Genomic DNA, 15,481 nt, shown 5'->3' on the forward strand with positions numbered 1-15,481 from the left:
AATAGCTTCTGCCCAGGGTAGAGGATATCTTTTTAAACCTTTCTGGAGGAAAACGCTTCAGCAAAGTGGGCTTAGCTGAGGCCTACCTATAGATGGAGAAGGAAGGAGAGTCTAAAATGTTTCTCACCATAAACACTGACAAAGGGCTTCTTTGCTATTATAGGCTTATTGTCAGAGTAGCACCTGCACCTGCATACTGGCAGAAAGCTACGGAGCAGGTTGCCCAGGTACTCAGTGTTCTGGAGACATCATTGTTACTGGCAAGGATGACAAGAAACATCTCCAAAATCTCAAGACAGTGTTAAAAAGATTAAAAGATTATGGGTTCAGCATGACGCAACAAGTGTGAATTCTTTAAACGAAGCAACACCTACCGTGGTCACACCATTGATGCTCAGGTATTTCAACAAGTGTGCTGAGAAAATTCAAGCAGTGGTGGATGCCCCAAGGCCAAAGGACAAGTCTCATTTGTGATCCTTTCTAGGATTTGTCAATTACTACAACAGGTTCCTGCCAAACCTGGCTGCTGTGCTCCACCCCTTCAATTTACTACTACGGATAGGGAGGAAATGGCAATGGACAAAGAAGCATGAGGTGGCTTTCAAAAGGTAAAGGAAATGGTGACGTCAGACACTGCACTCACACATTATAATGCACATTATCCAGTGAAGCTGGCTTCTGACGCCTCGATTTATGGTCTCGGTGTAGTGTTGTCACATGTTATGAGTGATGGAAGTGAATGCCCCATTGCCTTTCCATCACCTTCCCTGACCGTTGCAAAGAAAAAATTACACACAGATTGACAGAGAGGCCTTGATTCTGGCTTGGGGTGTAAAACATTTCAACCAATAATTGTATGGGAGAGAGTTTACCCTCATTACTGATCATCAATTACCAGCGTCCATTTTCAATCCGCAGAAAGATGCATTGCTAATAGCAGCAACATAAGTTCTCTTTTTCTTGGAGGACACAATTACAAGATTGAATTCAAGAGGACAACTAATCATGGAAATGCTGATGGATTGTTCCGTTTTCTCTTGGAAATGGAAATAACTGAAAAATGTACAGAAGAGGCCACTGCTCTTGATGTATTCTCCCTATCACAAATCGAATGTCTCTCTTTTACGGTAAAGATGATCCGAAGGGAAACCAGGAGAGACCCAACACTGTCTCAGGTCTACATGGTCACCCAACATGCCTGGAATGTGCAGCAGAAATTCCAGATCCCCCATTGCTACCCGTGTCAGGATAAACTTGCCCTTGACCGGAGTTGCCTTATGTGGGGATTGACAGTTGTTGTACTATCCAAGCTAAGAGCTAAAATGTTGAAGGAGCTACATGCCAGTCATTTAGGTAAGGCCAAATTGAAAGAGTTGGCTCGAAGTTTTGTCTGGTGACCTGGATGGATCAGCAAGTCGAGCAACTTGCCACGCAGTATTTGGGATGTCAAGCCGTCCAGAAGAAAGGTGCCCAGAGCTGTCAGAACCAGAGGCAACTCCTGTAACCTTCACAGAGGAGACTCCAGAACCTGCAATTGTTTCGCAGCCTCCTGTATAAAAGTTGCAATGCGTTCTATATTGAATTAGAGCTTTTGGCTAAAGCAGGGAGAAATGTTGAGTATTTAATATTCCAGTAATATTTGAGTAATTGTGTAAATAAATTGCTTCATTGATACTTCTTTGTTGTTTACATAATTCATTATGGGTGATAAGTATAAGTACATGAATGGCATCCGCTAATTTGCGCGCGCCTTGCTTAAAGTAAGAACGAAGTTAGACACGTTATTCCCAGCTCTGTTTTTATTTCAATTAGTTTTGTGTTTAGGAGCTACAATGCAGTACAGGTTAGAACTTTATTCTCTAGAACGTAGAAGACTGAGAGAAGAGTTGATAGAGGTATAAAAAATGTATGAGGGTCATAGATAGGCTTCTTGCAATGAGGTTGGGTGAGACTCCAACTAGAGGTCATGTATTACGGTGAAAAGTGAAATGTTTAAGGGGCGCATGAGGGGGAACTTGTTGACTCAGAGGGTGGAGAGAGTGTGGAACGAGCTGCCAGCGCAAGTGGTGGGTGCTGGGTCAATTTCAACATTTGAGAGAAATTTGGATAGGTACATGGATGGGAGGGGTGTGAGGGCTGTGGTCGGGATGTTGGTTGATGAGACTAGGCTGATTAATGGTACAGCATGTACTAGATGGGCCAAAGGACCTGTTTCTGTATTCTTTGACTATGACTAAATCAGCCATAATGGAATGTCAACAGCTGATTCAGTGGGCCAAATGGCCTAATTCTGCTCCCATGTGTGTGAACTTCTTCTATTGAGGTGATGTAGCGCTCTAGTCTGACCACACCTGAAGTATTGTGTACTGTTGTGGTCTCCTTACCTGAGAATGAGAAACTACAACACTGAAATAGAGTTCTTAAGAGATGTAGAGTAGGAGGAAGTGTAAATAAGGTAGCTGTGGGAATCTGAGAATTTGTGAAAAAGAGAAAGGGGTTAAGCTCAAGTTTGATGGTCATTCATCCTCACCCATGAATTCAGCCAAACGACAAAACATTCCTCTGGAGCCAAGGTGCAAAACACAATATCAACAGTCACACACAGCACATTGCACATATAGCTGTGATGGCAGAAAAACATACAGTCACAAAAATTAGCCCAAGTTCCTGTGTGCATGCTATATAGATTGCTGGTGCATGGGATATCATCCCGGAGCTATGTTTCTGCAAAAGCAAGCAGTTTCTCACCACACGCTAGTGCAGCTGCAGATGAATGCAATCTAGCTCGTCTTCCACCAAGCAGACACTGACAGGAGAGTCTGCCTGCAGGGGCCAGCTCCCAGCTCAGCAAGAACTCCAGCAGGCCTGCTGTCCCACATTGCTTTCGGTGCCTCCTCCCCAGGCTGACTGCAACAGGTGACGTCATGCTACGAAGGCCTGGACCATTCAACAACTGAGGCCACCCAGCCCCCCACCCCCCCATCAGTCTCACCAATGAACCACTAGACTGGGCTTGCAGTATTCTACATTAGCAAAGTCCAACAGCGTACTGGGGGTCACAAGAGAAACGTCCAAGACAATCCTTTGCACTGTTTGTTGGACTGCACACTTGCACAGCAGCAGGTGACAATGTGGTACACAACAAGTCCAGCTCCATTGCTATCCAGCAACTTGCTCGTGGGGTAGACCTATTATGTTCTTAATATCCAGCAGTGTTTTGTGATCATAAAAATACATAAAGGATGAACAATTACACAATTGGTTGAACCCAGAGAGGCCACAGCGACTGAGCACATTGCCATCTTCTTAGGCATCCGTTAGTTTCCAGGGCACAGGCCTGGGCAAGGCTGTATGGAAGACTGGCAGTTGCCCAACTGCAAGTCTTCCCTCTCCATGCCACTGATGTTGTCCAAGGGAAGGGCACTAGGGCCGATCAGCTTGGCACCAGTGTCGTCGCAGAGCAATGTGTGGTTAAGTGCCTTGCTCAAGGACACAACACGCTGCCTCAGCTGAGGCTTGAACTAGTGACCTTCAGATCACTAGACCGACGCCTTAACTACTTGGCCACGCACCAACTGCCATCTTACTGGAAGAATAATCTCCCCAGTGATGATGTGGTAGAGAGAATCAAGTCCCGACTAGTTCTAAGGTTGCAAAACCATGAATTACTGAACATTACTATGTAGTCGGGTGCCGGACGCTTGGAGAGATTAGGTGGGGGATGAGCGCCCAGCGCTCAGCTGGGGGCCGTGGTCAAGTGGTCAGCGACTTGGGCCGGCTCCCCCACCGGACTTAGTCTGGTGAGGAGGGTGTGAGGACACCCAGCAGGACTAAAAAAAAACAAGACCTGACAAAGGGCGGATGAGCTCCTTGTGAGCCAACGGCCATCTTCCATGGAAGAGATTAAAGCCTCACCACGTATCTACGAATCATATGCTATGCACCTAGTTAGAAGAGATATGATGAACTGGGCGCTGCACCGTGTGCCTGGACCTGCCCAAAACCTCCGCCTAAGGAAGGGCTGAGCTCCAAGAAGCGGCCGCGGCTGGAGGCCGACACGGCCTCGAGCTCGAGTTCGGCGGCGGGCGGTGCCAAGGCGGCCAGTGAGAACAAACTGGAGGAGAGGCTGTACTCGGTGCTGTCACAAGGTGGAAGAAGATGGAGGTGCATAGCCGCCAATCCCGGATTTGGGATGGCACCCACTGACTGACTGACCAGTTGCAGTGATTCAGATTGACAGTTTACTATACACTGTCAGGATAGATCTATAGAATCTCTCAAAAGCAGAGGTGGAGGATTATGCACAACTCTTCTTGGTGCACAAATATATCAGTGATATCCCAATTTGCCCACCAAACCAGGAATATCCAGCAGTTAAGTGCTGTCCTTTTTACCTACCACGGGAGATCTCCGGGACCATTTTGGTAGCAGTTTACATCCCACCTCAGGCCAATGTCAATCAGGCTTTAGATGATCTGAGCAATGGGATCAACATGCACGAAACAGCACACCCTAATGCCTTCATCATCGTTTTGGGAGATCTTAACCAGGCCAGTCGGAAAAAAATCACTAAGCAACTACCATCAACAGATCACTTGCAATACCAGAGGAAACAACACACTGGACCATTGCTACACCACCGTTAAAAATGCCTACCATGTGATTCCACACTCTCACTTCGGGAAGTCTGATCACCTAGCTGTACTCCTCCCTGAATATAGGCAGAGACTGAAGACTGCAGCACCAGTAGTGAGGACCAAGAAGGTATGGAGAAGGGAAACACAGGAGTGCCTACAGGACAGCTTTGAATCGGTGGACCGGACCGTATTCAGGGATTCATCTTCAAAACTGGAAGAGTATGCTGTAGTTGTTACCGACTTCATTAAAACCTGTGTGCCCACAAAGACTTACTGTACATTCCCAAACCAAAAGCTGTGGATGAACCAGGAGGTTCACAATTCTGATTTGATGGAGACAGACGTGAGAGCACAGCGGAACATCTGGGAAACTTCTGAAATTCCTGCTTCGCTGCTGCTGCTACTGTGTGGTAACCAGAATCTCCGGAGCTGAAGGCCCCGAGATCCTCGGCTTTGCGTGTTTCAGCGGCCGGGGAGAGGTCAAAGGCGTTCGGCAGAGGATGGTGCTCGGGAGGCTGTATCGGAGAAGCTGGTTGGAAGCTCGAAGTTTTCGGATGGATGGACTCAGTGTTGGCTGGGGTCAACTGCTTCCAAGGTATCGACAAGTTGACGGTGCCTGGAGGTTTATGGCAGGGAGTTTCTCCCGTTTGCTGCCTACTATCGGGGACTTGGAAGTCGATCGACTCGGGACTTTGAGACTTTTTTTTTACTGTGCCTATGGTCTGTTCTTTATCAAATTATGATATTGCTTTGCACTGTTGTAACTATATGTTATAATTATGTGGTTCTGTCAGTGTTAGTCTTTGGTCTGTCCTGTTTTCTGTGATATCACTCCAGAGAAACATTGTATCATTTCTTAATGCATGTATGCATTTCTAAATGACAATAAAAGAGGACTGAGTGTTCTCATAATCTAAAAATCTAAATCTTAAAAAAAAAAGGAGGTACGTTGTCGGCTGAAGGCTAGATCTGTGGCATTCAAGTCTGGCGACCCAGGCCTGTACCAGAAAACCAGGTATCATTTGCGGAGGGCTACTTCAAGGGTGAAGAGACAATTTCGAATGAGGTTGGAGGCGACATCGGATGCACGGCAACTCTGGCAGGGTTTGCAAGACATTACTTCCTACAAAGCGAAACCCAATAGCATGAACGGCAGTGATGCTTCACTACCAGATGAACTGAAAGCCTTCTATGCCCGCTTTGAAAGGGAGAATATAACTACAGCTGTGAAGATCCCTGATGACCCTGTGATCTCCGTCTCAGAGGCCGATGATAGGCTGTCTTTAAAGAGAGTGAAACCTCGCAAGGTGGAAGTACCCAATGGAGTATCTGGTAAGGCTCTGAAAACCTGCGCCAACCAACTAGCGGGAGTATTCAAGGGTATTTTCAACCTCTCACTGCTATGAATGGAAGTTCCCACTTGCTTCAAAAAAGCAACAATTATACTAGTGCCGAAGAAGAATAATGTGAGCTGCCTTAATGACTATTGCCCAGTAGCACTCACATCGACAGTGATCAAATGCTTTGAGAGGTTGGTCATGACTAGACTGAACTCCTGCCTCAGCAAGGACTTGGACCCATTGCAATTTGCTATCGCCACAATAGATCAACAGCAGATGCAATCTCAATGGCTCTTCACACAGATTTAGATCACCTGGACAACACAAGCACCTATGTCAGGATGCTGTTCATCGACTATAACCCAGCATTTAATACCATCATTCCCACAATCCTGATTGAGAAGTTGCAGAACCTGGGCCTCTGTACCTCCCTCTGCAATTGGATCCTTGACTTCCTAACCGGGAGATCACGATCTGTGCAGATTGGTAATAATATCTTCTTCTCGCTGATGATCAACACTGGTGCACCTCAGGGTTGTGTGCTTAGCCCACTGCTCTACTGTCTCTATAGCCATGACTGTGTGGCTAGGCATCGTTCAATTACCATCTATAAATTTGCTGACGATACGACCATTGTTGGTAGAATCTCAGATGGAGATGAGAGAGTGTACAGGAGCGAGATATGCCAACTAGTGGAGTGGTGTCGCAGCAACAACCTGGCACTCAAAGTCAGAAAGATGAAAGGGCTGACTGTTGAATTCAGGAAGGGTAGGACGAAGGAACACATACCAATCCTCATAGAGGGATCAGAAGTAGAGAGAGTGAGCAGTTTCAAGTTCCTGGATGTCAAGATCTCTGAGGACCTAACCTGGTCCCAACATATCAATGGAGTTATAAAGAAGACAAGACAGCAGCTGTACTTTATTAGGAGTTTGAAGAGATTTGGTATGTCAACAAATACACTCAAAAACTTCTATAGATGAACCGTCTGACAGGCTGATCTAATCAGCTGATTCTTAGGTACTAGCCTACAAAGTACCCAGGACATCTTCAAGGAGCGGTGTCTCAGAAAGGCAGCATCCATTATTAAAACCTCCAGCACCCAGGGCATACCCTTTTCTCACTGTTACCATCAGGTAGGAGGTACAAAAGCTTGAAGGCACACACTTAGCAATTCAGGAACAGCTTCTTCCCCTCTGCCATCATTGAACCCTTGGACGCTACCTCACTTTTAAAATATATATTATTTCTGTTTTTTGCACGATTTTAATCTATTCAATACTCATAATTTAAATTTATTTATTTATTTATTATTTTATTTTGTTTTTCTTCTTCTATAGTATGTATTGCATTGAACTGCTGCTGCTAAGTTAACAAATTTCATGACACATGCCGGTGATAATAAACCTGATTCTGATTCTGATTCTGAAATACAGCTAATCTTTAAAAATCTATTCTTTAGAGATCTTTGTACCTTTTTCAGTCATGGTTGGGGCGCAAGTAGAGTGGAGAATAGCCAGTGTTGTTCATTTGTTTCAGAAGTGCAACAGGGACAAACCAGGAAACGCTAACCCTAACATGAAGGGTTGGGCTCCATGGTAGCATAGCTCCTGTGTCGGAATTCTGAGTTCTGTCCCGGCATCCTCTGTACATCCCCCCCCCGCCGCCCCCCGTGGAAGCATGGCTTTTCTCCGGGCCCTCCAGTTTGCTTCCACAGTCCAAAGACCTATTAGTTAGTAGGTTAATTGGTCATTGTAAATTGTCCCACAATTAGGTTAGGGTTAAATCGGGATTGCCGAGGGTTGCTGAGCAGTGCAGCTCGTTGGACCGGAAGGGCACTGTATCTCTAAATAAGTAAAAAATTAAAAGAATCATTGGTGGAGAAGTTATTGGAGAAGGTACTTTGGACCAGATCTATTCACGTTTGGAAAAGCACAGACACGTTAAGGATGGTCAGTGTGGCTTTGTGTGGGGGATGTCCTGCCTCATAAAAATGACTGAGCTTTTTGAGACGTCAAGATAAAAGAAAGATTTAAGGTTAGCTTTATTTGCCATGTGCATCAAAACATACAGTGAAATGTGTCATTTGCATCAAATCTAATCTGCGAGGATTGTGTGGCCATAGGTGTGATTCCAAATTGTTGTGTTGCCTCATTGTTGTAAGAATCAGGGAAAACACAGAACAGACACAGTGCATTCCAGTGGGGAGAGTACCAAGTTATTGGTACTAATGACCAGGGTGAAATGACAGATGAGGTCCGGCATCTTGAATTTAAGGAACTGGGTCACAAATTAGAAAGCGGGATGCCTACATATGTTACCTCTGGATTATTTCTGGTGCCACATGGTTGTGAATGTAGGAATAGGACAGATCTGATAAACGTTGTGTGTTGATGCTGTTTGTGTTCTGCTGAACCTTGGGGGCATGCTACGTTGGTGCCAGAATGTGCAACAGCACTTGTGGGTTACCCCACTACATCCTCGGGTGTGTTGTGGCTAATGCAAGTGAAGCATTTCACTGCATGTTTCCATGTACACTTGATAAATAAGTCTGAATCTGCACTGCAAGCTAAAGAGATGGCTCAGAGAGGGGACTGCTTTCGTTTTTTGGATTACTGGGACCTGTACAAACTGGGCTGGATCAGGAATGGATATCATATTGCTAATGTCAGCCTTTTGCCTACATCCTGTGCATCCTAAGAGCTAAATGGCGCTACCTGGGAAGCTCTCCTTAATGAACGGGCATCATTCAGCCCTCAACCAAGTCTTTGAGCACTACGGCTCAGAAACAGGCCCATCAGCCCATCTAGTCCATGCCAAGCTATTTTCTGCCTAAAATCATTGATCTGCATCTGGATCACAACCCCCCTGTCCCCGTCCTGGGTCACAACCACCCCCCCCGTCCCCCTCCCGGATCACAACCCCCCCACGTCCCCCCTCCCGGATCACAACCCCCCCCCCCGTCTCCCTTCCCCCTCCCGGATCACAAACCCCCGTCCCCCTCCCCCTCCCGCGTCACAACCCCCCCGTCCCCGCCCCCTCCCGCGTCACAACCCCCCCTCCCCCTCCCTCGTCACAACCCACCCCCTGCCCCCTCCCAGGTCCCCCTCCCACATCAAAACCCCCCGTCCCCCTCCCGGATCACAACCCCCTGTCCCCCTTCCCCTCCCACATCACAACCCCCTGTCCCCATCCCGGGTCACAACCCACCCCCTGTCCCCCTCCCACATCAAAACCCCCTGTCCCCCTCTCGGATCACAAACCCCCCCGTCCCCCTCCCAGATCACAACACCCGCCCATCCCCCTCCCACATCACAACCCCCCCGTCCCCCTCCCCCTCCCACATCACAATCCCCTGTTCCCCTCCCGGATCGCGACCCCCCACACTACAACCCTCCATACCCATGTACCTATGTAAACTTCTCTTAAATGTTGCAGCTGAACATGCACCCACCACTTCCACTGGCAGCTGGTTCCAGACTCGCACCACCCCTGAGTGAAGAAGTTCCCCCTCAGGTTCCCCTTAATCATCAGGTTTTTTTTACTTTGTGCACAGCAAGTGACACAAGCAACAATCGTTTTTTTTTGTTACAAGTGATGCTAAAGCTCTGTGTTATGCTTTGGGATGACCTGAGGTCGTGAAAAGCAGGGCAGAAACATAGAAAATGCCAGAAATACTCAGCGAGTCAGGCAGCACCTGGCGAAAGACAAACAGACTGGTTCAGACTTGTTTCAAAGTTCTGAACCACTATGGTCCCTCTGACGCTGATTGAGGGAGAGATGGCTGTGCCTGATCTGGGAAAAAAACAAGTAACAGAAGATGCTGGGTGAGCGGACCGTGCTGCCAAGATGGTGGTAGAGGCTGGCACGTTAGGAACATTTAAGAAACTCTTAGAGAGGCCATGGATGATATAAAAATTGAGGGTTATGTCAGAGGGAAGGGTTAGATTGATCTCAGGGTAGATTAAAAGGTTGGAACAACATTGTGAGCCAAAGAGCCTGTATTGTACTGCACTGTTCTATGTTCTACAAGTTATGCTGAGGTGACATAGTTTTGAACGTTGAATTAAAGATCTGAAATTGTCTTGCAGAAGAATGGAGAAAGGGTGATCTGAATGGCAGCTGTGGACAATGCTGAGCAAGTTGTGACGTCAGTCTGTGCCTGGATGATATGTATTCGAACAGGCACCACAGAAGATTCAGCATCGTCTCTCCCAGAAGCAGCAGTACAAAGGTTGATCGATGACATTTCACAGGATTGGAGGAAGACATTTGCACCTCCGAAACCAGCAGCCTCTGTGACACGATGGAAGGTACATCTTTGTAGCTTGAGGAAGGCAGCATCTATAAAGAGCTGACATTTCAGGCCAAGACTCTTCATCAGAACCTGTAAACCTTTACCTCTTCCATCTATCGCCTCCTTCCTTCTCACTTCATCCCCCCCACTACCTTTTTCCCTCACTTGGTCTCACCTATCACCTGCCTGCTTGTGGTCCTCTCCCTTCCCTTACTTTCTTACTTGGGCTTCTGTCCCACACTACCAGGTTCAGGAACAGTTATTACCCCTCAACCATCAGTCTCTTGAACCAGTGGAGATAACCTCACTCACCCCTGTACTGTACTAATTTATTCCCACAATCTATGGACTTACTTTCAAGGATTCTTCATCTCACGTTCTCGATATTTACTGTTTATTTATTTACTATTATTTTTTTATTTTGTTTTCTTTCTGTATTGGCACAGTTTGTTGTCTTTTGCACATTGGTTGTTTGTCTGTGCTGCTATGTACAGTCTTTCATTGATTCTATGGTATTTCTTTGTACTTTCTGTGAATGCCCACAAAAATGAATCTCAGGGTTGTATATGGTGTGTATGACATACACGTACTTTGATAATAAACTTACTTTGAATTTTGAAGTACCTGCCTTTCCAGTCCTGATGGAGGGTTTCGACCAAAAACATTGATTGTTTGTTAATTCCTCTCAGTAGATTTTGCCCAGGGTTCCTCCAACATTTTGTGTGTGTTGCTCTGGATTTCCAGCATCGGCAGAACCTCTTGTGTTAACACCGACTGTAAAATTAGTAGTGGTGATCCTCAAACCCATATGTTTCAGCTACTGTGCTACAAAGCTACTTACCCTATCTGTTCCAGTGCCACAACAATGTGGTGTTTACATGTGTTCAGAAAAGAGCCTAGCAAACCCACAGCTGCACCAGACCACTTTGATCTTCACCACACATAACTGTGGCATCGAGGTTGCCCACTAACCCCCCTCGCGGAGTTAGAGATAGACAGCAAATGCTGCTCTGACCAGTGATCTGTACAAACCCATGAAATATTGTCCATACTTCACACACAGTACAAATCCAGTGACCCGGAGCAAAGAGCAGAGATGTGAATTAGCACTGATGAGAAAGAGAATTTGTACACAAAGACTTACCACATCCTTCGGCTGTACAGAGCTCTTCAACCAGTTGCTTTTCTGACGTGCAATCACTGTTGTCGAGGCAAGTCGCATGGGAGCTCACTTGCACACTGCAAGGTGCAGTCAGCGTTAAAGGGTTGGGGATAGTGAATGTGGAAACCTGGCTAAGATTAATAGAGCATTACAGCACAGAAGCAGGCCCTTTGGGCCATCTAGCCTGTGCCAACTGTTATTGTGCCTAGTCCCATTGACCTGCAACTGGACCATAGCCCTGCATACCCCTCCCATCTATGTACTTAGCCAAACTTCTCTGAAATGTTGAAATCAGACCCTCATCCACCACTTCTGTAGGCAGCTCGTTCCACACTCTCACCGCCCTCAGAGTGAAGAAGCTCCCCCTCAGATTCCCCTTAAACATTTCACCTTTCAACCTTAACCCATGACCTATATGTAGCATGTCGCACCATGGTCCTGAAAAACGTTGTCTCATTTTTACTGTGTACTGTACCAACAGTTATGGTCGAAATGACAATAAAAAGTGACTTGATTTGACCAGAGGCCACAGTTTAAGAATAAGGGGTAGACCATTTAGAGCAGAGTTGACGAAAAACTTTTTCACACAGAGAGTTGTGGATCTGTGGAATGCTCTGCCTCAGAAGGCAGTGGAGGCCAATTCTCTGGATTATTTCAAGAAAGAGTGAGCTCTTAAAGATAGCGGAGTCAAGGGATATAGGGAGAAGGCAGGAACAGGGTACTGATTGGGGATGATCAGCCATGATCACAGTGAATGGCGGTGCTGGCTCGAAGAGCTGAATGGCACCTATTGTCTATTATCTATTGACTTGATAGTTCTAGTCTTACCTAACCTCTGTATAAAAAGCTCATAATTTTGAATAGCTCTATCAAAACTCCCCTCACTCTCCTACACTCCAGGGAATAAAAGTCTTAAGATCTTCAACCTTTCTCTGGGTCCTCAAGTCCCAGTGACATCCTTGTAAAATTTCTCTCTGCTCTTTCAATCTTATTGATATCTTCCTCATAGATAGTTGACCTGAACTGCACATAATACTCCACATAATAGTCCTCACCAATGTCTAATACAACTTCAACATAACATTTCAACTTCCGTTTTGGAGAGAATGGGAAAACTTGCCCCTGCCTTTCCACTAATGTTATAGGATCCATTTGAACCAATGGGAGAGGCCGTCTGTTGGTTGGTGTGGACCATCGACCATGGATGTTGCACCCTAGCCGTCTACACGATACAGAAGCCAGGGCAGTATATGGAGAGCAAGCTGTTGTCCATGCAGTGGGCTTCCCTCCCCACTCAGCTGGTGAACCCAAAGGAATGGCAGAGACACATACAACTTGGAAACAGCAGTGTCGCAGGAGTTGCCAGTCAGTGTTGAATTCAACATCAGACTGCCTTAGGGACTCCAGCTCCAGATGTTTCCTCAGGGTTTACTCCTGAAGCCTTCCCCGTGAGTGGACATAACCCCCGGGCAGCGGAGGTTTGAGATCAGGGTTTCCTTTACTTAGTTGAACTGATAGTCATGGCTGATGAGCCCTGCCCAGAGCACCCAGTTTTAAGGCAAATGAACCAATGTAAAGCGGCAATTAAGGAAACCATCAGAATTTTAAACCACACAGGAGCTCTGTGGAGCTGAAATGAGGGGAAGTCACAACAGAATTATTCATGGCCACATTGATAGAATGCAGAATATCGAACATGGAACAGTATAGCATTGGACAGGACATTTGTTGTGCCGAGCTTGATGCCAATTTATGTTAAATATTCTCCTCCTGTGTATCATCCATATCCCTCCATTCCCTTCATATTCATGTGTCTATCGAAAAGCCTCTTCAACTCCACCTGGCTGCCTGCTTCCATTACTACCCCAGTAACCCATTCTAGGCACCTATCATGCTCTTCATAAAAAACTTACCCCTTACGTCGCTTTTAAACTACACCCCGCAACCTTAAAAGCATGTACTCTGAAGTTTGATGTTTCTACCCTGGGGAAAACTGCCTGACTGTGTAAAATATAAACAAAGAGATTCTGCAGATGCTGGAAATCCACAATAACTCACACAAAATGCTGGACGAACTCAGCAGGTCAGGCAGCATCTATGGAAATGAATAAACAGTCGACATTTCAGGCTGAGATCTGATAAGTGGCCTTGGCCTGAAATATTGACACGTTATTCCTCATTTAGAAGAATGAGAGGGGGATCTCATTAAAACCCATCCAATATTGAAATGCCTAGATAGAGTGTATGTGGAGAGGATATTTCTTATCATGGGGGAGCCTCAGATCAGAGGTCACAGCCTCTGAATAGAAGGATGACCTTTTAGAACAGAGATAAGAGGGAATTCCTTTAACCAGAGTATGGTGAGTCTGTGCAATTCATTGCCAGAGACGGCTGTGGAGGCCAAGTTATTGGTTATATTTAAAGCAGAGGTTGACAGGTTCTTGATTAATCAGGATATCAAAGGTTACAGGGAGAAGGCTGGAGAATGCGATTGGGAGGGAAAATAAATCAGCCATGATGATGGAGCAGATTCAATAGGCTGAATGGCCTAATTCTGCTCCTATGCCTTATGGCCTTATTGAATTAATGCAGCTAAGTGGGATTAGTACAGATGGGTGTGAGGTGGCGTAGACACACTGGGTTAAGTGGCCTGCATAGGTGCAGTAAACTCTATGACTAGAGGATGTGGCTGTGGTTGTAGAGGAAGAATCGAAGAGAAACCAGTAAAAGGCTGACATCAGGTAACTCTTCCTGTGAAAAACACAGAACATAGAACCGTACAGCACAGTAAGGCCTTTCAGCCCACAATGTTAAGCCAACCTTTTAATCTACTCCAAGATCAATCTAACCCCAGGGTTTCCATCCTGTCATCCTTGGAAGTGCCTTTCTCAAGTGTAAGGAATAGTTCTTGAGAGGAGAGAGGGATTCCCACTGAAGCATTAGTTGGAAATGAACATTGACACAAACTGAGAGCCAGAGTAGTCTGCAATTAGTCCTCTGAGCTTTGAGGGCACAGATTTGAAGTGTCCTGATCGCCACATCCTGCTCACGCACAGTAAAAGCAGATTAAACATTGTATGTGTCACATAACTGACTTTCATCCCCGGGGTTTGTGGCTGACAGACTTTAAGGTGAAGTTCCTTCTACCATAGCCAAATAAGTCCTAGTTCATGAAATGCCTTTAATAGACTTAGTACCAGTTTTGGCTGTTTGACGTGCTCCTTCCTCTCCAATCTCCTCTAGACCTCTCATTCTCCAAGATCTCCAAGCTGACCTTGCTCTGCTCTGAATTAGCTGCTACACCACTGGTAGGTGTACTGGGCTCTCTGCTCTGGAAATCCCCCAGCCTTCCTGCCTTGCTCACTCTCTCATTACAATATTCTTCAAGCCTTCCCCTCACTCACCTCTTTATACTGTGTATCACTTCATCATTCATTCCAGATAAGGATGTTTCAGTGCAAAAATTCAACTGTCCATTTACCTCCACAGACAGACAGATAGATAGAAAGAAAAATAGAGGGCTATTGGGGAGGGAAGGGTTCGATTGAACTTAGAGTAGGTTAAAAGGTTGGCACAACATTGTGGGCCAGATGACCTGTACAGAACAAAACAGTGTTGTACTGTTCTATAAATGCAACAACAGGAATTCTGCAGATGCTGGAAATTCAAGCAACACACATCAAAGTTGCTGGTGAACGCAGCAGGCCAGGCAGCATCTCTAGGAAGAGGTACAGTCGACGTTTCAGGCCGAGACCCTTCATCAAGGCTAAGGGCCTGGGCCTGAAACGTCGACTGTACCTCTTCCTAGAGATGCTGCCTGGCCTGCTGCGTTCACCAGCAACTTTGATGTGTGTTGCTTGTACTGTTCTATGTTCAGATGCTTCCATATCTGCTCAATTCCTCCAGCATTCTGTCTTTTGCTCCAAATTCCATCAGGTAGGACAATAGACAATAGATGCAGGAGTAGGCCACTGTGGTCATGGCTGATCATCCACAATCAGTATCCAGTTCCTGCCTTATCCCCATAACCTTTGATTCTGCTATC

At 46.1% G+C, this 15,481-nt stretch overlaps 1 protein-coding gene across 4 annotated transcripts in view; it reads left to right on the plus strand.

The window, feature by feature from the left end:
- Positions 1-15,481, plus strand: part of nlrc3 (NLR family, CARD domain containing 3) — an 82,340-nt gene that overhangs the window by 14,283 nt on the left and 52,576 nt on the right. For all 4 annotated transcript variants that reach the window (XM_072269255.1, XM_072269257.1, XM_072269258.1 and 1 more), the window contains exon 2: positions 10,069-10,290. In XM_072269255.1, the coding sequence (XP_072125356.1) occupies positions 10,284-10,290 (7 nt within the window). In that variant the 5' untranslated portion in view covers positions 10,069-10,283. The remainder of the gene's footprint in view (positions 1-10,068; positions 10,291-15,481) is intronic.

This window comes from Mobula birostris, chromosome 9 (genome assembly GCF_030028105.1).
Source record: "Mobula birostris isolate sMobBir1 chromosome 9, sMobBir1.hap1, whole genome shotgun sequence".
NCBI classification, from domain to species: domain Eukaryota; kingdom Metazoa; phylum Chordata; class Chondrichthyes; order Myliobatiformes; family Myliobatidae; genus Mobula; species Mobula birostris.